At 38.1% G+C, this 24,395-nt stretch overlaps 2 protein-coding genes across 2 annotated transcripts; one reads left to right on the forward strand and one right to left on the reverse strand.

The window, feature by feature from the left end:
* Positions 1 to 7,135: 7,135 nt before the first annotated feature.
* On the reverse strand, positions 7,136 to 7,615 carry LOC140760378 (ethylene-responsive transcription factor ERF015-like). The gene has a single exon (XM_073097312.1). It carries the CDS (start codon positions 7,613 to 7,615, stop codon positions 7,136 to 7,138), a length of 480 nt encoding a protein of 159 aa, XP_072953413.1.
* Positions 7,616 to 8,493: 878 nt separating this feature from the next.
* On the forward strand, positions 8,494 to 23,420 carry LOC140760094 (4-coumarate--CoA ligase-like 1). The gene is made up of 11 exons (XM_073096901.1): positions 8,494 to 8,913; positions 8,996 to 9,583; positions 10,064 to 10,262; positions 10,833 to 10,978; positions 11,481 to 11,548; positions 11,628 to 11,824; positions 16,181 to 16,652; positions 16,995 to 17,131; positions 19,636 to 19,899; positions 22,560 to 22,918; positions 23,020 to 23,420. The coding sequence occupies exons 1-10, from the start codon at positions 8,494 to 8,496 to the stop codon at positions 22,889 to 22,891; spliced, it is 2,823 nt and encodes a 940-aa protein (XP_072953002.1). The 3' UTR covers positions 22,892 to 22,918; positions 23,020 to 23,420.
* Positions 23,421 to 24,395: the final 975 nt, after the last annotated feature.

Here is a 24,395-nt window from a genome sequence, read left to right on the forward strand (position 1 = left end):
CGACCTATTAAAAAAAATATGAAATTATGATTTGTAGGATATTAATAGAAATTACGAGGTACTGCAAAGAGCGTTAGGATTTGGAGTGCTTGTATTGTTATTTTTCGTTGCTAAGATGTGATGTCGTGATTCATATTCAAAGTCACTTGAGTATGATGTTCATAGACAATCGAAAATATGTTATTCGCAAAGGCATGGCAAATAATCCCATGTATTTTGTATCAGCTAGAGTAGTACACTGGTCTTGATTGATAATTGATGTACTCATATGATTGACAGAGTAAACATTGAGTCTTCAAGCTAGATTATTGGATCGAGTACTAAGTATTTATTTTGCAAGATGGTCTAGTAGATTATTGATATTGGAAGTTGATTTCATGATCAAAATGTTGTAACAAGCATTGATCTTGTTGCTTTCACTCGTCTATCCATTGAGTTGTTGATACATATCATTGTAATACATATGACCTTTATGCAAATGCCATCTATTTGGCATGATTGTATTAGATGTATTGTTTGTGACATATTTACATGCTCATGTAGAATATATTACTTATTTCTTTTAATTATACTATTCAATATATGATTTACTTCTTATTTGACATTCTTAATTTGGGATAAGATCGATTCACTTGGCCCCATGGCTCATGACCTTTTTTATGTAACATCTTGGGAAAAAAATCTAGTGCGCATGTGAGTAGCACGTGCGGCGAATCCTAAGGCGCAAACGGGCAGGGCATTTGTGCCCCTTTTCTTTAATTTCTTCCCTCCCTCTCTTCTTCTTTCTCTCTACTTTCTCTTCTTTTTCTTCTTTCTTTCTTTCTCCTCGCCTGTATCTTGTTTTCCTCTTTTTCTTCCTGCCTCGCAGGAGAGTTACCAATGGATGCCGACCTCATGGATCGAAGCGCTGGAACTCCCTCGTTCTCTAGGTAATATTAATTTAATTTTGCTTAATTAATTTGTGATTCCTCGTTTTCTCCCTCTTCTCTTAGTTTCGTCAGAAATCCAATCGGCCGACAGCCTTGTGCCTCACTACGACTGTCCGAGAAGCTTCCTCTTCCTACTACTGCTCTCTCTCTCTCTCCCCCCCCCCCTCTCTCTCTCTCTTTCTAGGTATCCTTAATGGTTATGATACATTTAGTTAGGATCTTTTCTTACTGCATTCGTTGTTTATTTTCATTAAAATAAAATTTCTGTAGGTCGCATTCGAGGGTAGGAGTGGTCACGTTCGAACGCCCTTGTGAACGCCTGCATCAGATTCTCAAATACAGAGAACACGTAATGCACGTTCAAACGCGGTCTGAAACACCTGCATCATGTTCGCACATACAGAGAATGTCTTTTGTGCGTTCAAACGCGATTGACGGGAATCCTCTAGAATTATGGTTACTTATTATTTTAGGACTTGTTGGTTAGCCTCTATATATATGTGGATGGCAACTAAATTCAGAATGCTATTAGAATATTAATTTCTTGCCTCTCTATCATCTATTTATCATAATCTCACTCCTCCATCTTCACCATCCTTCCACCTCTATCGTTGGCAAGGTTTCTCCTAAATTCTAATCTCCCTCGACTGTCGAGTTACCCCTCTTCTTTGGGATCTCGACCACTTTGTTTCCTTCGTCTATATCTCTTAATCACATCCACCATCCACCTCCATCTCTATACCCATCCATAACCCTAACATCCACTCCACCCGTCACCTCTACTATCACCCATGTTATTCCATATTTTCATCCGAATTTAATTTAAATCTGTGAAGGGTGTAAATACAAAAATTGTAGATCAAGAAGTTATAAATCGAATCCACTTAGTTTCATAATTTTCTGACTACCGAAGAATATTTGACGAATATTTTTCACGATTGTACGGACTGATTTATGTACTACATCCAGATCTTGAAGGAATCATTCCATAGCCGATCTTTTAATACAAGAACCTATTAATCTGGTATCAGAGCCCATCAGGCTACCCTGAGCTCTCGAGGGAAGCTACACCCCGTCGCCTCCTGTCGCTTGTGTTAGGGGGCATTTTCTGACCATCACCATTGTAACGCCCACGCACACGACAAGTCAGGCGGTGCCTGTCACGCATAGATACACTCTCGCACATACAATTATGACATCATCAACTAAAATCTGCTAACCTATCCATGATCATATAATTCATCACCAAATAAATCATACTATTAACCAAATAAACCTGTTAACATATGAATATCCAAATCCACAATAATATACACTAGACCACTACATAATCTGGCAGGATCCACACAGGCCACGACAAACCATCAAGATACAACTAAAACAACTAATACAAGAGTACAAATATTAAATACTAGTACAACTCAATTTCTATATAAATTATCATCTATATTATCTCGCATCTATAGCTCACATCATCATCGCTCTAAAATATCTTCTCAAAATATCTCAAGTCGCTATCGCGTACAACATATCTTAGTGGGTTAGAAAAGAAATAAATAGAGTCATAAGCAAAAGGCTCAGTGAATAGATCTAACCATGAATCAGTGATGCCAAATAGAGAGTAAATCATATACTGGATAATATGAATCACATAGGAATATCATACTATGAATAAGTATATAAATGTATTATCAACATTATATAAATGTATAATAGATATCATGTCATAACTGATCAAAGTATATAATTCTCGACAATGTATAAACAAATCTCTATATCATACCATAATCATAACTCTCTTTATATGACACATATAATGCATGCCGACCATAACCATATTATGATATCATATGTAACCACATATGATAGATAATGACCACTCGATAATTAGGTATATTAGACGATAATAAAATCATATACATTTCTCAACATCCTAGTCATCAATGTCATCTCTAAAAAATCATCATCATACTAGACCACTATGCATAGTCAACACTAAATATCTGGTTTCAATATCATGTCCGTAGGCTCAGAGCATACTCCGTCATCCGCAAAGAGTATCTCAATTATAACCATACCCCGTCACCCGCTAGGGTATCAACATCCATCCAGACCGGGCACCCTCCTAGCCGATAAAAATCTCGTGAGGATAACTCGCTATATATGCCCTGACGAACAGCATGCGTCCGAATGTCTGCTGCACACATAAACTAATGATCTCAGACGTAAGGCCAATAGGATCGCGACTATGTTGAGCGATCAATCATCTCTAGGCACGCCCTAACCCTCGCGCCCACTTGGGTATCATCACGTTTTCTATCAACTATCCTATCAATCATGTTTCATGTTTTCATTCTAAATGACAAATCATATGCATATATCTAGTACGATAATAAGTCAATACATAACAAAAATTTAGGTGGAACAAGAATCAAGAGAAAAATGATGCAATGTAGTCTCTAACCATGTAGTCAACACATGCATACACATGCTAATCTATCACAATATTCATACTCATACTACAGATCAACTGGACATAAAATTATAACAGTATAGTCATCTCTAATTATCTTTATATATCATCATCATATTCATATCGAAGATCAGCCTAATTACATGCATGATAAAATATGCTTGATTGTAATTATCTTTAGATAAGGTCATATAATTATGCTGGAGACTAAAACATGCATATACATAATACATAATATAACATAATTTGATAGAGACGTTTAGGGGATAAGATTATTCACATTTGATCAAAAGACACCACTTACGTATCCCTCACATCCGGTAACCGAGCGATAACTCGTCCTAACAGGGTCTACGGGGCCTTACATAAGGGGTTCAGGATCTGAAAATATTTAAGTAACATGAAGTTAGTCGTTCATCTAATTAAAATCCGTTCATGTAACATATGATGATTTATTAGGTTTTAGAATTTCTACTTATCTTTATAACTAGCTAGATTTTTAATTATAAATAAAAATAAAAATATAGATAAAAACCTAAGTATAATTAAATTATATCTTAATTAATTAGGGACTATTAGTCATTACTTTATAAAATAATAAATAAATACATAAGCCTAGTATTTTATTTGTTACAAAATAATAATGTATAATAAATTATTAGAATTACTTAAAATGTATCTCATAAGAATATTAGTATAGAAATTTGATAATTATAATTTACAAATCTATATATTAATCTAATAGAGATATAAATAAATAAATATAAGTATTACCTATATTTATACCTAATTAATCATCAATTATACAAATTATAATTAAAAACAATCATATTAAAGAATATATATTATTATTAAAATAATTAATGTCTAAATAATCTATTTGCATTAATTAAGAAAGAAATACCTAAATAAATAACATAAATAAAATAAAATAAAATAAAATAAATAAATTCGGCCGAGCATTGTGTAGAAAGAGAAGGAGAAGAAGCCGAGGAAGAAGAAGAAGAAGAAGAAGAAGAGAAGAAGGGAGGAGGGGAGGGAAGGGGTTGTGAACCCGGGCCGGCGGGGAAGGCACCGGCCGCTGGTGAGCATCCAGCGGTCGGCCTCTCGCCAGCAGCTCGGCTCCGGAGAGCTTGAGTATAAGGGCAAGCGAGAGAGAGAGAGAGAGAGAGAGAGAGAGAGAGAGAGAGAGAGAGAGAGAGAGAGAGAGAGAGAGAGAGGCTTACCCTGGTGGCGGCGGCTTGAAGGAAAAGAGATAGAAAGTTTGAGAGAGAGAGAGAGGAGAGTGAGAGAGAGAGAGAGAGAGACCGAAAAAGAGAGAGGGGAGAGAAGAAAACGAGAGAGAGAGGCGGTGGGGAGGGAGGCCGCCATGGCGGCGGTAGGGCCCACCGTGCCAGATTGGCCGAGCCGGCGGCTGGGGCGTGTGGCCCCCTCCCCTCCTACCACTACATGGCACGAGGCTGGCTACGCTGTGGCTGGCCGCGTCGTGCCATGCAATGAATTTTTTTTTTAAGATAGGTTGTTACAACCATCGCCGGCTTTGCTACCCGATAGGTGGGCATAACTTCCTCTTCGTAAGAGTTTCTATGCAATGCCAGCATTTGGGCCCTCATGGCCAGAGCCGACCGGCAGCCCCTCGTCCTTGCTGCTAGCCTTGGTGGAGGTGGTTGCCTTCAAAGACCGCCTCTAGTTGTGGGTTTCCCACTCAGCTAGCTTCTACTAGTCTACCGGAGGGTGCCGATGTGGATGGCTGGGATTGCCGACGACCAAAATCGCCAACAGCTCCCCTTCTCTCCGTACGGACAAGTTTTTTTTCCTTGTTGCAGGTGCCCGTTGGCTTTCCAAGAATTCATACCATTCGAATACTTTGCGTTGTACTTCTTGAGGTGCTTGGAGTTCCCTGCAGGAGAATAACTAAATTAAGCATCTTGAAGGAGCAATATACATGCCATCATTTTCAACCATTATTTCACATCACTCATGCTTGTAGTGTGATTTTTTTTTTCATTCATGCTTTAAGCATGCAAGTTAATTAAGAAATTTAGTCCCTCGCCCACTGGGATTAATGTACGGTCAAATACTTATCAGGTAATTATCTTTGTAAAAATAGGTACGTGATAATGTTCGGAGGTTTTACATTGATGTGAGATTATTATTGTTAGATCAATATTTTCAGTGAGGTGCTTGTTTGAATTGTTAGGAGGTGGTAGAAGACTCTAGTGAAGAAATTAAATTGTTCTCTTAATTGATACTTAGCACAAGAAGAAATGAATAATACTTTACATTTTTCTTGCTTCACTTGCTTGCCATTTCAAAGAATGAAACAATATATATATATATATATAGAGAGAGAGAGAGAGAGAGAGAGAGAGAGACTAACTCCAATATAAACGGACTCAACTATAGACTCAATGGGCTCAGGCTAGTTAGGACTAGACTAGACCTAAACTATAACAATCCACCACGCTTCATCTATCTTATCATCACGGTAAGAATTTGATAAATTTAGCCATAAGGTTTGACTCGATCATTTAGGTTGTCTCGACCACTAGCCTATCACGCCACACAATTAGTGCCTTAGTGACTAACTGCCCTTCATAGTGGAATCTGTGTCAGGACAGGTTCATCAAGTGAAACAACTTCGACACATGGTTTTGAGAATTGATTCATTGCTTGGGTGCTTAAAATATGGTGGCTATTTTTTCACAAGAGTAGTTAAAAGATTGTTCATATTCAAGAGATTACCTAAACATGATGATATTAGAGTGCTGGGATAAGTATAAGTAAGTCTTATTTCTATTGCTTGGTGAAATAAAATTAATCGGCTTTGGAGAGATTCGTGATTTTTTTTCCTTTCTATGCGGGAGAGATTCTCCACGTTAAAAAATTGTGTCATCATGTTTAATTAGTCGTGATTACTTTTCCTTCACATGTTCGACTTTTCATTTTCTACCTTTAATCGATTTCTACAAGTCGACTTAAGTATGATTTTCATTATTTGAGTAGAATTATGATTTCCTAATTGGTTTTGATATTTAAAATCTAATTGTTATTTGATTTTCTAGACCTAGTAGGATTACGTTAATTCAAATTTATTTTAATAACTTATAACTTTGACTTGGATTTCTATTTCCATATCCCTAAATCTAGTCGGTCTAATACTTTAATGACATACTATCCATTGTGATGGTCAAAGTGCTATTGACCTTAGCAAACATGCGGTGCCCCTTGTTGTTTCTTGCATTCTTTGTTAATTGGTATTACTTTTGTAGCTTGTATTGTTTGGTAGCTCTCTTAGATGGGAAAGTGTGGCTTAATATTTTGATTAATTTGAGTGAGTAAATAAATAACTGCATGCATGCCAAGGCTGACGCACTTTCGCGTCCATGTATTATTAATAAATAATTAGTCGTCTTCTTGCTTTATACCTCGATGATCAATGATCTAATAAACAAGAAAGACAAATATATATACATATATATATATATATATATATATATATATATTGTTTCAGTACAATATACAATAAATGTTCAGTTACAAAACGCAAACCATTTTCCCAAAGAAATTAATGACATGTATATGTACAGACATCGACATACAATGATTTCCTAACAATAACCATGCACATATATAAATAATTTATGCACATAGTTTTTAATTAATTAAGCTGCATAGAAACTAATATATACAAAACTTCTTGGGTCATATACATACATATATATGTATATAGTCATAGTAGATCCCACATGCTCATTATCTCCTCCATCACAGCTGCATCAGCCAAGAGAAAGCTATCAGAGGATAAGTTCGAAAGAGAGTACTCATCTTCCCCAATCGAGCTAATAAACTCGCCAGTGGCATGATCAGATGACTCGATTGGCGGCGGCAAGAAGGCGTGGTTGGCGGCGATGGCCTTGACGTCGTTCATGGTGAGCACGCGGCGCTGCGCCTCGGGGAGGTCGGGCCGCCGCTCGCCGGGGAAGTTGAACTTCCCGGAGTCGCCTCGCAGGCAGTAGACGGCAGCGTCGTAGGCCCGGGCCGCCTTCTCGGGGGCGTCGTAGGAGCCGAGCCATATCCGAGTCCGACTCTTTGGGATCCGGATCTCCGATACCCACCGCCCCCATCTCCGCATGCGGACGCCTCTGAACCCCTGCTCTTTGGCTGCGCCTGGAACAACCGTAGTAGACTCCTCCACAAACTTGAAAGACATCTTCTATCTCTCTCGCTCCTGTTCTAGTGCTAGTTGTGGATGAGGAGGGATAGGAAATGGAAGCTATTTGATTTAAGGAGGGGAGGAGAAGAAGATGGGATGAATGAAACGTGGTGGAAGTGAACTGGGGAAGGACGACCAGTGTCCGGATATATAGAATAGAGGAATGCAAGTTTATTCTAACTGAGGTAAAGATAAAATTTGGATATTGTGGATGCTCGAGCTGTTATTTTTGATAAGGGAGCAGATCTAGCTTTCTGCATGCACGTAGGAATTATGTCGTGCAGCCATGTATGTACTCAATTCATCACCTGACCTGGGCTGTTGAAAGTGCGCTTGGATGTAGGAAACTCATGCATCCTGGAATGCAGACCACCTGCTATAATAACGCCTGGAAGAAATGACTGCGACGGGGGAGTGAAGTGCTTGGAGAGCAACATCTGACACCCAAACTGACACGTGGATTTGGGAAGATTTATCCACCACTGACACTGAATACGACGACGGAGAGGGATCGATGCATGGTTGTAACGCTCCAATATTAGCCTGCTTACGTACGTTCGTCGAAGAACCCATATATGATATATATAAATATATTCCTTCTAGATGATGTATATATATATGTATTGGGTTGCAGCTCGAAGTGATCACAAACCCATGATGACCAACCAAATACTCACCAACACCAGAACCTGCATGCATGCCAATTGCACCTCTCTTCCTTTACCTGAAACCTAATTGAACACTAATCACCAAGAACTTCTTACGCTTGCATGCTTGAATTAATAAATAAAAGCCCTCCTCCATCCCTCTTCTCAGTAGTGTGGGATTACGACAGTGGACGCCAAAAACTATCGAATTTTGATCAGTATAGTGAAATGGGTGACATAGCGAGTAATATCGTAGAAGAGCAGAACATCTTCCGCAGCAAGTTCTCGGCGGTGCCGGTGCCAGAGAACGTGACGCTGCCCGAGTTCGTGCTCGAGGACGCCGAGAGGTACGCCGACAAAGTGGCGCTCGTCGAAGCCGCCACCGGGAAGTCGTACACGTACCGCGAGGTGGTCCGCGACACGGGACGGTTCGCAAAGGCCCTGAGGTCGGTAGGGCTTAGGAATGGCAACGTGGTGGTCGTGGTGCTGCCGAATCTTGCCATCTATCCGGTCGTGTCCCTCGGCATTATGGCCGCCGGCGGAGTCTTTTCGGGTGCGAACCCGCTCGCGCAACCGGCGGAGATCAAGAAGCAAGTGGAGGACTCGGAGGCAAAGCTTATCGTCACCAATATATTGGCTTATGATAAGGTGATCGTAATATATAACTAAATTACGTAGATTAAGATTTAGAGCATCGTGTAAATAAATAAAAACCCATTACGAAATATAGGTGAAGGATCTCAGGGTGCCCGTAATCTTGGTGGGAGACGATCACGTGGATGGCACGATAGGGTGGGATGAGCTGCTGGAAGCGGCGGACCGAGCGGGTACGACGAACCCAGGGGAGGGGGCACACGTGTCCCAGCGTGACGTGTGCGCCCTCCCTTACTCGTCGGGCACGACGGGTTGCTCGAAGGGCGTGATCCTGACCCACCGCAACCTCGTCTCCAACCTCTGCTCGACTCTCTTCGACGTCGGCGACGACATGGTCGGCCACGTCAACACCCTCGGCCTGATGCCGTTCTTCCACATCTACGGCATCGTCGGCATCTGCTGCGCGTCGCTGCGGAACAAGGGAAAGGTGGTGGTGATGGAGAGGTTCGAGGTCCGGGCCTTCGTCGACGCCTTGATCGCGCACGAGGTGAACTTCGCACCGATCGTGCCTGCCGTCATGCTCGCCATGGTGAAGAATCCGGTCGTCGACGAGTTCGACCTCAGTAGACTCAAGCTCAAGTCCGTCATGACCGCCGCCGCCCCACTCGCGCCGGAACTGCTTGCTGCATTTGAGGACAAGTTCCACGACGTCCAGGTTCAAGAGGTAAACTATATATATATATAATAACTGATTTTGTTAACCTTTTTTTTAATTTTGGGTTAATTACACCTGCATAATTTAATTATAATTAATTGCATAAAAGTTTACATAGTTGGCTTCTTTTTTTAAAAATATATTTTAAGCTCTGGGTCATAAACCCAACATCTAACCCAATTATATATATATATATGGATTTAATTATTACTTGTTAAATCCGTACTTGAATAACGTATCCACAACTATAATAGAATCACATTTAAGATATGAATAAAATTGATTATAAGAATTAACCGGTCACTTCTCTATCTATCTTTTTTAATATTCTCTATTGAAATAATGGTGAAGGGGTTGTAGAAAAATCGATGAAAAAGACAACTAACAGAAAGGATATCGACATCTAAAAGATTTTAGATGCATGGTTTATATATATATATATGCTTTAAAAAAGAAAGAAAAGAAGAATAAATTTGTTAATATTTACAGGCTTATGGACTCACAGAGCACAGCTGCATCACTCTAACTCATGGAGATCCAAGAAAAGGGCACGGCATCGCCAAGAAGAACTCCGTTGGATTCATCCTTCCTAATCTGGAGGTCAAATTCGTCGACCCTGAAACCGGCCGATCTTTGCCGAAGAATACTCCCGGAGAAGTTTGTGTCAGAAGCCAATGCGTCATGCAAGGTACGTACGTACGTACGTACGTACATACATACGAAGAGGATATATTACTACTACTACTAGTAGTAGTAGTTTTCTACGTATGTATTTCATAATGGATTCATCTTAATTTAACCAAGCTTTCAATCCCAACTATAAGATGTGCTTAGTTCTCTGATAGCATTAAATAATTAATATCGACCTAAAACTTTAAGCTGTCAGAGAAGCTATAAAATAATACCGTTTCCTGGAGAAAAACTATTGAATCCTAGATCCTGACACCCTTCTCTTGTGGCCTCACAGTATTGAGGGCCATAAAAAAGAGTTAGGTAGAGTTGATATTCCCCGTTTCTTTGCCAACTTCTAACAGACTTGTTCAAATCAACTGCTTTGAATTAGTTGTATCAGATGGGATGTCTATTGTATGTCTGTTGACATTAATGGCAAGGAATCTAACCCTTCCATTTGTACCTTTTTTTATATAATAAATATAATAATAAACAAGGTTTTCTTTTTCTTCTTTTCTTTTTCTAGATGTAACTCTTTCTATGTTATTATCTTCATCGGAATCTTTGTCATTGTTTAACTCAATAGGTTATTATAAAAATAAAGAAGAAACTGAACGTACCATCGACAAGGAAGGGTGGCTGCACACGGGAGACATCGGATACATAGACGATGACGGCGATTTGTTTATTATCGATCGCATCAAGGAGATGATCAAGTACAAAGGTTTCCAGGTAGGAAATCTTATCATCAACACTGCTATGAGAATTAGAATTAATGAAAGCTGTGGGCTTGTTTTAAAATAAGAACAGTTCTTTTTTCTTTTTCTTTTTCTTTTCTTTTTGTGTGTGTGTGTGTGAGAGGACAAGAAAGAAAGAAGAATTCAAAGGTTAATTTTTTTTTCCCCATTACCCTTTAGAAGATTGCATTAAAATTTATTGGTAAGTAGCAGTAGGGACAGACTTTCACTGTATGATTATATTATAGTTCTTGAGGTGAAATTTAATTGTGCTTCTTATATAAGCTTCGTTCACTAGTTCTACCAAGTCTTTTTTTTTTTTTTTCTACTCCCTCTTTTGTCTTAGAAACTATAAGTTGATGCAAGGACTAGCAGATTTAAGCGTAATATATCCTCAACTTATTCTCTAATGTACCATAAGTTTGACACACCCTTAACCTATACTGCTTCGTAGTAGTTTTTCATTGGTGATCTTTACTCTTCTTTCCTGTATCCAGGTAGCTCCTGCAGAGTTAGAAGCCCTCCTCCTTTCTCATCCATCAGTTCAAGACGCGGCTGTCTTTGCGTAAATGCATCCAAAAATTATAATAAATATCACTGATCTATACTAAATTTAACGAGTCTTATGCTTGCATGACATGCAGGTTAGCTGACGAGGAAGCAGGGGAAATTCCAGCAGCCTGTGTAGTCAAGAGACCAAACGCAGAGGAGAGTGAAGAGGACATCATCAAATATGTCTCTTCTAATGTAGCTTCCTACAAGAGGGTGAGAGAGCTGCACTTCATAGACTCAATTCCAAAATCACCATCTGGGAAGATCATGAGAAGGTTTCTGAGAGACAGTTTCGCAAAGAAGGCGGCGAATTAGCATGACAAACATCAGATCTAGTTTCTTATATTTTAGCCCATGTAATCCAAACTACTATTAATAAACGTGCACTGCAAGCAGACTAAAGTGGCATTAGTCATTGCAGGTATATTTTAGCCTTTTGAGCTAATTAACTAACCTAGTACAGAACCTATCCTTTGGTTGGCATATGAAGAGTTGCATATATATATATATTGGTTGCTAGCCTTATATTACCTATTCTTTGGTTGGCATATGAAGAGGCTAAATTAATGGTAATTAACAGGGATGACAACATACACTAGGCCCACCAATGCAGCACTGTTTTTAAATCCCAGTTGCTGTTTAATTATTTCTGGTCACAGCTAAAACTTAGCCAGAATTTGACAATCCCCAGTAGTTTTGCATAATATTGGTTGCTAGCCTTATATTTCCTTCTTTTTTTCTGATTATTTTGGTCCTCTATATTAATCATCCTTTGGATAAGATAAACAAGTGCTAATATAATAGAAAAAGGATTCATGATTCTTCAGTGGAGGAATTAACTTTGTTTTTATTCCAACAACAAAGTATCTAGAGGAGGTAATTAAGCTTGTTTATCAGTATATATACCTATCCAAAGTTAGATATATATTTATATATAATTGAGAAGTGGAAAGAGCAGTGAGCTTATCTTAGAATACAGTGACATAAGAGTCTTTTTTTTTAAAAAAAATAAATAAAAAAGAAGTCTTGTAGTATTGAAATATGCACATAGTCAGTCCACAGAGATACCAAACCAGCATTTTTCCTAGTATTGCTATTCTATATTGTTGACAATTTTAGTGATATTAGCTACTAGACAAGCGCAATTTTTGGCTCTGTTGCTTTTAGTGTACTATTGATAGATATAACTTAATTTTTAGGGTCCACATGAATAGTCCTTCTGCATGGACTGTTCACCACCACCATCTATTAATTCAAATGGGCCTGGTGGCTAGTAGCATCTTTGCATATCTTAATGTCCTTAGGTGTGTTGTTGCTGTCAGAGATAAATATAATTTGGGACCTACCAATCTATACTGCATATTGATAGAAGATGACCCCAGTTGATAAGCCCAACAAAACATCTATTTGCCTTCATGGGTACCTAATTAACCTTGTCTAAATCTTTAGGAATAATTTTATTATTATTATTACTTTGGTTGGTTTGGTCGTCCAAAGTTTTGAGAAAATGTACAGCTAGCTAGGCTTCTTAATGGTCGATCATGCTTAATATCATGCATCCTTAGGTTCCAAAGAAGGACGCACGCCTTCCTTCATCTTACCATTTAATAACTCGATCATAATTAGATCTAGTTAAAGATTTGCTACTCGATAATTTCATGCAAGATTTTCCAAGTACGGTATGAGAAGAATGGCGGTCAAAACGTACGTCAGAGAAAGCGTTGATGGGCCATCGTCTTCTCGAACTACGGCAACTCCGGCGAACTAGCTAGATCGCTGCGGCCGGAAGTGCACAGGTTTGGGCATATTCTGAGAGGTCTCGGTGGGTGAGCATAACGACCGACTAGTGTCGGCAGTGAGGAGGGAAGTGAGAGTGACTTCAGAATAGTAAGAGACTTCGAGATGTTTAGGATGTGTGTTGGAAATTCTTTTCTTCTACCTGAGGACCCTACTGCTACAGTACGCATGGATCATTCATTCAAAATTAATTAATTCTGCATAATATCTGGGTTTTTTTTTCTTCAAAACTTTAAAATCACGTAGAATCTAAGGTAGAATCTTGTATTATTTTTTATAATAAAGTTTATAGGATAGGAAAAGGTAATGGAGAATCTAACATCTAATTTCCATGCCAAGTTGCCATGTGAATGAGTTTTGTCTCTTTTAATATTCAAATGAGCTGCTCTTTTTATTTTCCATCTTTTTCTTCGATTATATGAAACTAGTCCCACAAATCTCTCTCTCTCTCTCTCTCTCTCTCTCTTGCTGCCGTCTTTTCGCAGGGACCAGGGGGGAAAGGTGGTCTCTTCCGCAACTTGTCTCCAATCGGAGCCCATTATGATCTCTGAATCCCAGGCCTAGCAGTAGAAATATACGCAGAAGAGTAGCAGCAGCTGCGAGCAAGAGAGAGAGAGAGAGAGTGGCAGAAGAGCACATGATTCTACCCAGGAGTAGTAGGTAAATCTCTCTCTCTCTCTCTCTCTCTCTCTCTCTCTCTCTCTCTCTCTCTTTCATCAAGTTTGAGGTTGGATGCTCTGTTTGGCCATCAAGTTTGAGAATGGATGAGATTTCATCTTTGCCTTTGTTTCTTCTACTTGGCATCTGGAAAGTAAAAGGAAGGCATTAAATAGGGTGGGGGTGGTAGCTCTAAGCCTCTAAGAATCACTGCAGAACATTAAGGGAGGGCAAATAATGGGTAGCTTTTAAGTACTCCACCGCTTTCTTTTTCATTTACCCTTCTTTTGTCTCAATCGGGAGAAAGTTCAGGTGGGTTTGGGGTGAAAACGGATACTTTTCTTTGAAGAATTTGGTAAAAATAGCCTCTGGGTTTTGGTTCCTTACCCTCTGCTTCCCAGACGATGTGATTTGGAATGAAAGAAAAAGAGAGAGAGAGAGGGGGGGGGGGGGGGGGGGGGGTTCTCTCGTTTTCCAATCTCGGTAAAAAGGACGGCGCTTTGATTCCAGGAGCATGGTAAGAAACTTCGTTGGTAAGAAACTTCGTCCTTGTCGAGTTGTGTTGGTGTTCATGGCTTGAATCTTTTAGGGGAGCATACCATTTATGAGGCTAAAAGGAGAAAGCTTCTATAAAGGTAACTCCTTTACTTGCTTAAAGGGCGGTTTGGGGGGAGGAATCAAGAGATCCCTGGACCAACCAAGTGACAAAGTGGTTCCTTTGTAGGTAAAAAAGGTCTCTCCCATGGTGGATTAAAAAAGAATCAAGTGATTCTTAGGATACCCAAGTAACCGTTTGGGAGGGGGAGGGGGGGTTTTTTTTTTTGTTGTCAGGGATCCATGTGTTTTGGTTGCCCTAGGAGGAGGCAGCGAACACTGGGGCTTCCTGTTTACTGATTAGGGTTAGGTGAGGTTACTGTGGTAGAAAAGAGAGGGATAAGAAAGACAAATCACCATTACTTGTTGTGTTTGTGTGGGCATGTAACATTTTTGTAGTTTTGTGTGTTGTGTTTGATTTTATGTTCCACAGGAGCCAATTCTTTTTTTTTCCCCTCACAATCTCGTTTTCCTTATGCCAGGTAGTCCCTCCTTGTATGATGAATAGGAGAGGATAATTGGGTTTTGCTTTGCAAGTGTCACCCTGATTCATAAATGGAGGTAAAAACTTTTCTTCCTCTATTTGTTAATCTTTGATTGCTTTGATCCGAAGGGATGGCATAGGTGAACAGTAAAAGTTCTTCTGTTGGTAAAAGAAAAAAAAAAGAGTTCTTAGTTAATTTTGTAAAAGAGAGACTCTAGTATGGACTGAAAAGAAGAGGAAGGGGCTAAAGCTGGTCTCTTTCAGAGCAGCAATAACTAGTGGTGGCGATAGGTCTCTCAGCCAGCTGGTGGTGAGTAGGGCCGGCCTTGGTGGCATAAGATTCAGCAGAAGATCTATGCTGAATGAGATGAAGCAATTGCAGTGGTGATGCCCCTTGTCCTGGTATGAACTTGTGAGATGGGAGGAAGAGAAACATATTTTAACAAGGTTTAGAGGACTTGCAAGGCCTACTTTCTGCTCTCTACTGACCACCCTTTTGTACTCTCTCTGATTTATCTGTTCGGGGAGGTTGGTTTTAGCTCCGAAGTAACAAGATTAAAGAGCAGCCGAGGAATCTGTTCTTCCCTGATAGAGCAAGAAAGGTATTTCCTCTCAACTGTACATATAGTTTTACTGTGATGATTCTTTCCTTGGCATGATATCTTTGATCTTCAAGTCTTCATGCTCCCTCTTTACTCATAGCACTGTTGGGGCATCGCCGATCTATGTGATTCCTTTTTTCTTAATAGGGTCAAGAAAATTCGTTTCCTAGATAGACCTAAGTCACTTTTTGTTGGTTATCCAGCTGTGGGTCAGCTTCTGAACTTCTTGGTTTTCTATTTGCAGCAGTACGTAGTACTACCCAGTTAATATCAATAATTCCACATCTCATGGCGAAGAGCAGTACTTGAGGTCTTTCTTCTGGGGCTTCTTTTCAGATGGACTGGAATCTGAAGAATCCTTTACAGTGGGATTGGGAAAATTTCGCACCGTTTAGCGGGAAAGAAACTGAAATTGCCAAGCCTTCACAACAATTCGAGTGGAAGGTTCGAGACGGAGGGAATGTCAACAAATCTGTGCATTCACCTGTCAGGGCTCTCTCCTCTGGTTCAGAGATAGGTAATGGTTCATCAAGGAGTTCCATATCTGCTTCAGTTGATTCTTCATCAAAGGCAGGAAATAAAATAGAATTCAACTTTGCGACAGTTAAAGGGTTTGGTAATAACCTTAACAAGAATGAAAGATCAGCTGAAGTAGAAGATGCTGGAGCTCTTTCTTCATCTAGAGAACCTCTAATTGGTCTGAAGCTTGGCAAGAGGACTTACTTTGAAGATGTTTGTGGGGGGAACAATGTCAAGAACTTGCCTTCTTCAGCTTCTGGAGCACCATCAGCTGCTTTTGTCAAGAGGATGAAGGCGTCTCAGCAGAGCATGCAGAGTTCATTCTGTCAGGTTGAAGGTTGCAACATTGATCTGGCTATGGCAAAGGATTACCATCGCAAGCATAGAGTCTGCGAGACTCATTCTAAATCTCCCAAGGTCATAGTTGCTGGACAAGAACGCCGCTTTTGCCAACAGTGTAGCAGGTGAAGATTCTTTTTATCAAATTAGCTCAACATACGATGAAGGGCTCTATGTACTATTGGGGCTTTTTTTGCATCTTAGGATTCTACTTCTATAATAGTGAAAAAGGGATACCTTATAGTATATTAAAACATGAAATTGCATATGCCTCAGGTTTTAGTAAGTATTATATGTTGATTACAAGGAACAAACTTTTGAAGCTCTTTGAGAGCATACATGAACAAAAACTGACTCTATTTGAGTATTTGTGAAGCTTGTTCCAATCAGTTGAGTTAGTCTTGAGGGTTGTGCATGCTTAGATTGAGCATACTTCTTAACACCTTTTATTCTTGATCATGTGTAAGGTTCCATGATTTATCTGAGTTTGACCTGAAAAAAAGAAGCTGCCGCAGACGTTTATCTGATCATAATGCACGAAGACGCAAGCCACAGCCAGAGACGATCTCATTCAATTCTTCAAGGATTTCTACATCATTTTATGGTAATACTACTCAATGATAGTTATATTATTTTCACAATAGATTATCAGATTACTGCAGCCTTTGAAAAATGTCACGCTGTTGATTAGTCTTTTCTATTTTTTTTCATTATGAATCATGCAATAAATAGCATTACCTGTATCATTCCTTGATCCCATATTACCCTCTCCCAATTGACTGAAGAAATTATGCTCTTACACTTGCATTGTGTGAGTCAATCAGCATAATGATAAAAGAATGTTATGATGGTGTAATCGGTGTCCCTTGGCTTTGGTTTCAATTCTTGTTATTCATAATACTAGTTGATTTCTGAGTTGTGAGCTCTGGTTGAATGTTTGAACGTTAGACTTGTTTAATGCTGGATATGTTTTGGCAATGCTAGATACATATTGGTGTCATTTGCATTTTCTGCAGTGCATTTTGTAGGTTGACTATGCACCAGTTTAGCATCAAGCTCTTATGATTCCTATGCATTCTTTCTGCACAAGTGTGATCAAAATGAATTTTCACTAGTGCCTCTCCTTATCCTTAACTGTAGGTGCATCTCATCAATAATAGGCTGTTTTCTTGAAGGTTGTAGTTTGAGATTAGTAAGACTAGGATCTCATCTAAATTTCTGTAGTTGACCTGGCTATTTTAGTAGATGCCACCTTATTCTTTTGAGATTTTGAATTGATTAACACAAGCTTTGACTTACATTGTCATGATGCTTGGAGGACACCTTTTAGAAAGCAGAGGAAGGCTACAAATTAAAGGTACATTACTACACAAGTCATGGACTAAATCATAGGCAGTCCATTTAGATGGAATTTGATATATATGGGGGGACAGTGAATGTCATGTTTCTAGCTACTTGGGTATGCTGAGTAGGACACATTCACCTTTGTTACCTTTTAGCTCCTTTAGCCATGTTTTTCAATTTCCTTTTGTTTGGTTTATTTCTAATATGATAAATTGTAGATCGTCTATTTTTATTAGTTTTGCAATTACGACTGACATGCAAATGAATAAATTAGGGATATATATATATATATATATATATATATTCCATCTTTAATATAGGTATTGCTACATGATTGACGTCTCATATTGTCATGTCAGATATTAAGTATTTATTGTCAATACTTCCATGATTTCCACGTAAGCAGTAGTCGAACTACTCTCTATATCCTTAGGGCGTGTTAGTTGTATGAAGGTGGTGATTGAACATGGTCACTTTCATGGCCTCATGGGAATGTTCCACTCCAGCTGTTTCATTGCATGAAGCCATGAAGTTTAAAAGTGTGTTCCTCCTCACTTTCCTAAAATATATTCACTCTACCTCTTGAGGAGGCATAGTCACTTTCACTAGTGTCTGTCATATGACTAGCCAATCTTCAGATCCACTTACTCAATGCCCTTAGGGACTTTCTCTATTGACTTCGCTGTCGTCTTTTGTGACTCTTCTACCTTCTTCAGTTGTTCTAGATCTACCCAAGAGGGGAGGTTCCCTATGACTTCATTTACACCCATTTGGAAACCCCAAATCCTTAGAATTATAGTTTCTTCAAATCTGTTGTTTGGAACCGCTAAGTTATGAGATTTCAATTTAATCTAAATTTAAATGGATTTCGATATATGTAATGTAATCTGATGATTTGAGGCCAGATTTTGATGAAATTCATTTCCTATTTAAGTTAACTTTTCTAATCTCAAAACTACCCTTTATTTGCTTTCGTTTCTATTAATGGTCAGAGATAAAATAAGAGAATGGATCATAACGAAATGAATTCATACTTTCTTCCAAACAACAAGATTAGATTGATTTAGTTCCAAATTTCCAATTCCCTTATTTTCTTTTCCAAACAGCAGAATTCATTTCAAAATGAAATCAATTGAATTTTATTCAATTGAAATCCATCTAGAATTGGCTTCAGAAATAGTGGCGACTTCCAGTTCAACCAAAAAGATGAAACTGACTTCTGTCAGACTTACTTTCACATAAGTGTCCTAGACAAATAAATACACCCTATGCAATCTGTTCTCCATATACTCCACCGTAGCATGTGACCAGAAGCTCTGTCCATTATGTACTGCAGTTTTCCGTTATTCCTATTGTTTGACCAATATATAGGGCTAGTTTAGAAACTAATTATCACGTTGTATCCTTCTCTCCCTAGGTTTTTAAACAAACTATATTCTTTTCTTTTTTTTTGACAACCTCTTGAAACTTTTTCTTAACATGAAGGTACAACCCCCCTTAATTGCCCAGAAAGTACAAGAAATGGGAGGCTTTTACTAATATGTTCACTATGAATCTCTTTGATTGCTAATCCCCTCACATGATGAAGTGTTATGTACTTGTGTGTATTCTCATTAATCAGTAAATTGGCAGGTTTTCCAATTGACGAAAGTGCAAGATTCTGCCACTAGTATCACTTGCTATCCTAGGCAATTAGCATTCTGGTCATGCATTTATATGACAACTGGCTTCAGACTACTGATACGTCTTTTATGTCCTCTACAGATGATCGGCAACAGATGAATCTACTATTTGGTAGAGTTCCTTATGGTCAGGTGAGGAGCAACGTGAGTTCTTTATGGGAAGGCTCAGGTGGCTTCAAACTCACACAGATGGAAGGGTCTTGGATGAAACCGACAAAAGCTGGAGGCATCGAGGGGCAGCTGCATTTTCCTAGCCCTGACCTATCAAATAATGTTATGACACTTCGTCATGACTTGGACAGGCTCTTGCCATTCAAGGGCACTACTGCCGAGGTCCTTAATCAAGGTACTGCTTCTATTTTTCGAATATATAGAGAAAACCTTCTGGTTATGTGGATCTTTAAGTTTAAGGCACCTATTACCTATTATCAGCTTTTCCTGCATTCAGGATGCTTGGTGCAACCTAGGATAATGTATCGTATCAATCTCATATAGAACTTGTAAACAAAATCTATGATTTCATTAGTATCTGCAGGAAAAAATTGAATTGCATATGAAAACAAAATGTTAGATGCCATGGAAGATCAATTGATTGTTTAAAAGAGCAATTCAATGTTGTGAAGATTGTCTCCATTGTGCAGGTGCTTGACCCACTGCATAGCACAAATGTGGTATGCAAGCGCATGGACATGTGGTGTAGCAATAAATATTAAACTTATTGTATTAAAATATTTATATCAATAATAAACTAATAAATAGGTAAGAAATAGCTACATAATATATGAAGAATTATCCTCATCATATCTTCTCAACATTACATGATTAATACTATGCAAGAAAATTAACAAGTACTTCCAGCAAATAGGATTAATTGAAGTCCACTAACAAAATACCAATCACGAAATTTTTTTAAAAAGATGGATATATCAAAGTACAACTTATGGTTATCATATGGATATATCAAAGTATTATGGCTATCATATGGATAATATCAAAGTACAACTTATGGTTATCATATGAATATGCAGTGGATAAGCATTCCACATGCGGGCACAATACTGGGCAAGAATGATATAGAAGCAATTTAGGTTTTGACAAGGTGATTACTAATCATTAAACATTGCAATATTGGTCAAAACTTTTACCAGCCTTGCTAAAACACGAGTGGCATATGAACTCCTGCTAACAATAATGCCATTTATATTCTTTTAAGTTTTAATGTTTTTACTTAGAATGTTTTTCCTATATGGATCAAATATTCTTCTACGTAAGATTTTCTTTTTCGTCATTTTGGTACTAGTTGATTCTTGACTCATTCTCAGTATCTACTATGTGGCATGGTCGTAATGACCTGAAGTGCGTCAGACTTTCAGACAGACAGATCCATTGCTTCATTTTCTGATATCACATACTTTTTCTGATTGATACCAAGGCCTGGTCTAGTTAGACATGTTGCTCTCTTTCATTACAAAACAAAAGAGAGCCTGCACCATCACCAAGAAAGGCAAGCCAACTATTTAAACATTACAACCAACGAAGAACAAAACATCAAATTATCCAAACACAATCCCAAAACCAACAGTTCACTGTGAAACTAAAAAAAGCAGAAATAGATGAGAAAAAAGATCAAAGTATCCAGAGACAATCAACAAGATCAGGCCTTCTTTTGACTTTTCTCTCCTTGAAGCATTAGTTTCGCCCGCTTCTATGCGTCTGTGTTCTTCGTCCCTGTCGAATAGGGTCGTCAAAATAATCGAGTTGACCCGAGCTCGATAAGGCTTGATCAAGCTCGGAAATTAATTTTGAGTCGAGCTTGATCATGAGCTGACTCGACCAAGCTCGGCTAATAAAGCTCAAATAATAATATAATATTTAATATTATATTAGGGAAATTATATTGTATCCATTTGTGGTTAGGTATAAATCTATTTTATCCCCCTATAATTTCATTAGTGTCACTTTACCCCCTTATGGTCTAGTCTAAAATGTAATTGTTATTTTTATTTTGTGATGTTAATTGTAAAAAAAAAGTATTAGCTTTAATATAGATAATACATAAGATAGACTGTAGATAGCTTTAACTTCCAAACATAGTCGTCATTAAATATCTGTAGTAGGCCTTCTATTTTTATGTTGACTCTGATAGTCTTAACTTCCCTTTAATGAAACAAGAGCAACACCGGGGCCGGTGCCTGTAAAATCTAGTTCTCCACCCATCTTTCTTTAAAATCCCTTCATCTTAACACTTTTAGATAGTCCCTTATAAAATTGTCAGAAGTTTTTTCAAGTCTAATTTCAGCATAGAGCCTCTCTTCTTTCTTGTCTTAAAATTAAACATAATTTCTTTCGCACTTGCCATACAATCTAGTCTGTATCTGTAAAGGTACTCTATACTCCACCAATCAGCTTGTTCATGACAACATTAAGACTGTTTGTTAACACATTCACAGAATTATAAAATTGATCAAACTAATTGGTCTATAATATTATAATCACCCACTTTGTCAGTACCTTACTTCTTTGGTATAAGATATATCATTGCAGAACTGAAAGAATGAATTTTAAGACTCCCCCACATACCAGTCATCTTTAAAAATTCACAGTAGGCATTCTATTCTATGCTGACTCTAATAGTCTTAACTTCCCTTTACTGAAACAAGAGCAGCAGAGGGACCGGTGCCCGACCTGCCAGCATGCATTGATGTCTCAACCCTTTTTGTCAGAAGTCACTTGACTGTCATCTCATCCTTTTCTTCTGATAAGGAGTGCTAATTATATGCTAATCTGTTAACATCCACCTTAGGAGATCTATCACTTCTCTAATAATGTTGTCCTTATATTAGAATTGAGATATATCTACTTTATGTCAGTGTGGATAAACCAGGGAACTATTTCCTGGATGTCTATCTATATATGACATCCTTGAACTTTCAGAAATACCGTAACTTTGGCTTAAATGAGTTTTAACTCTTAATGACATGCTGCTAAACCTCTTATGTTTTTCAGATCTGGAAGCCTCTGCTATTGCTTCTAACTTGAATGGAGCACCGGATCTTCGGCGTGCTCTCTCTCTTCTGTCAACTGATTCTTGTGGTCCAGCAGATCTTGGATCTACATCTCAAATTCACTTTGCAAATACTAACCACAACACCGCATCTTATCCTGCAATGCATGTTCTCAATTCAACATCAGGATTTTGGCAGGATGAGCAGCCTCTATCCCAACAGGCACGCGTTCTAGCATTTGACCATCATGGTAACAGTAACCAATTCCAGGAGTTTCAGCTGCTCAAAACATCCTATGAGAACTCGTTCTTTGACTCCACTCAGATACACTGATCAATGGAAGATTAGTTAAAACCCGTGGTTAGTTCTCCGCCTTTTTTTAGATCATATCTTGATACTCTCTGCCTCATATGCGAAGAACATTTTATATCATTTTTCGTCTCGTTACACTCTACTCTCAGGTGCTCGAAAGCTTCCCTTTTGATGGGCACAGATTGCCGTTGCTGCTTATTCGCCTTGTTTGCCGGAGAATGGAGCAAACACACCCAGAAGGCAGTTTGCTCTATTCTTTCCCATTAAGACCTTGCGAAAACTTGTTAAAACTCTCCATCCATCTATTTTCATCCTAGGAAAATGAATTATTGAGCCCACGATTTCTCTTTTAACTGCGTCTATGTAAGAGAATTCTTAGCTACTATTCTATGCCGCCGCAATATTTGATTTGTTCTCTCTTATGGCATTAACTCTACAGACACTCGTTTTTCGCATGACTCAAAGTAATCGGGAAGTTTGGAGCTGTCCTATTTGTGTACATTCCTCTTCTTTTGTGTTCAATCCTAATCTTGCTAAATATTCATATGAAGGAAGTGTTGTTCATATGCTCTCTTAAACAGGCAAGTTATGCTACTTGTGTTTCTAAAGCTTCATATGGTGTCTGTTCTCTGAAGATGTCAAACACTTTGCATTTGGTTTGTAATGCATTACTCGATTAATTAAATTAATATTCTCTCCTAATAATAGTAGCCCATCACCAGCATAGAATTAATCCCCCCCCCCCAAAAAAAAAAATAATATAAAATAAATAATTTAATACATTACATTAAGAACTACGTGCTAGATGTGGATGCATTGTTAAGTAAGTGGCCATGACATCTCCACAATCTAATTAAACATATTTTAGTTAGAAGTAGCTCATCACCAGCTAGATCCTGTCTCAAAAAAATATAGAAAAATTTACATATAACACCCTGTCTTTCATCGAAATTATAATTTATATTCTATATTTTTACTATTTATAAATTAAGTCCTATAATTTATTTAAACTTAACTAAATTTCTGAGTTAAGTTAACTACACTAATAAAATTACAAAAATATCCTCAACTAAATCATACTAAGGGCTTAGAAATAAATGCTCTATCCTTAACAACGGAATATTATAATTTTTTACACATATTCAATAAATTATAAGACTCGATTTATAAATAGTGAAGACGTAGGGTGTTAATCATAAAAAAAATAGGGTGTTATATGCAAATTTCTGAAAAGAAATTAAATTCCCTACCTTACTAAATATATGATTTTGGGGGAGATTGTAAAGTGCCAAAAATAGCAACTCGAGTTGATCTTAATTTGAATCTTTCTTAATTAACTTGCTGTTTAGGGCTATAGATTTGTCATTTCGCATCTCATATTTATTGTTTATTACGGTAAGGTGACAAAAAAAGAATATATTTAATTACACTTTGATCCCTTAAACTATTGCCCATTTATTTTCTCTAAAATAATTGAGAAACAGTCCTAAAGCTTCTTAATAAAAAATAAATAAGAGGGCTTACG

This window comes from Typha angustifolia, chromosome 5 (genome assembly GCF_048772165.1).
Source record: "Typha angustifolia cultivar Huaian chromosome 5, ASM4877216v1, whole genome shotgun sequence".
In the NCBI taxonomy this organism is placed as follows: domain Eukaryota; kingdom Viridiplantae; phylum Streptophyta; class Magnoliopsida; order Poales; family Typhaceae; genus Typha; species Typha angustifolia.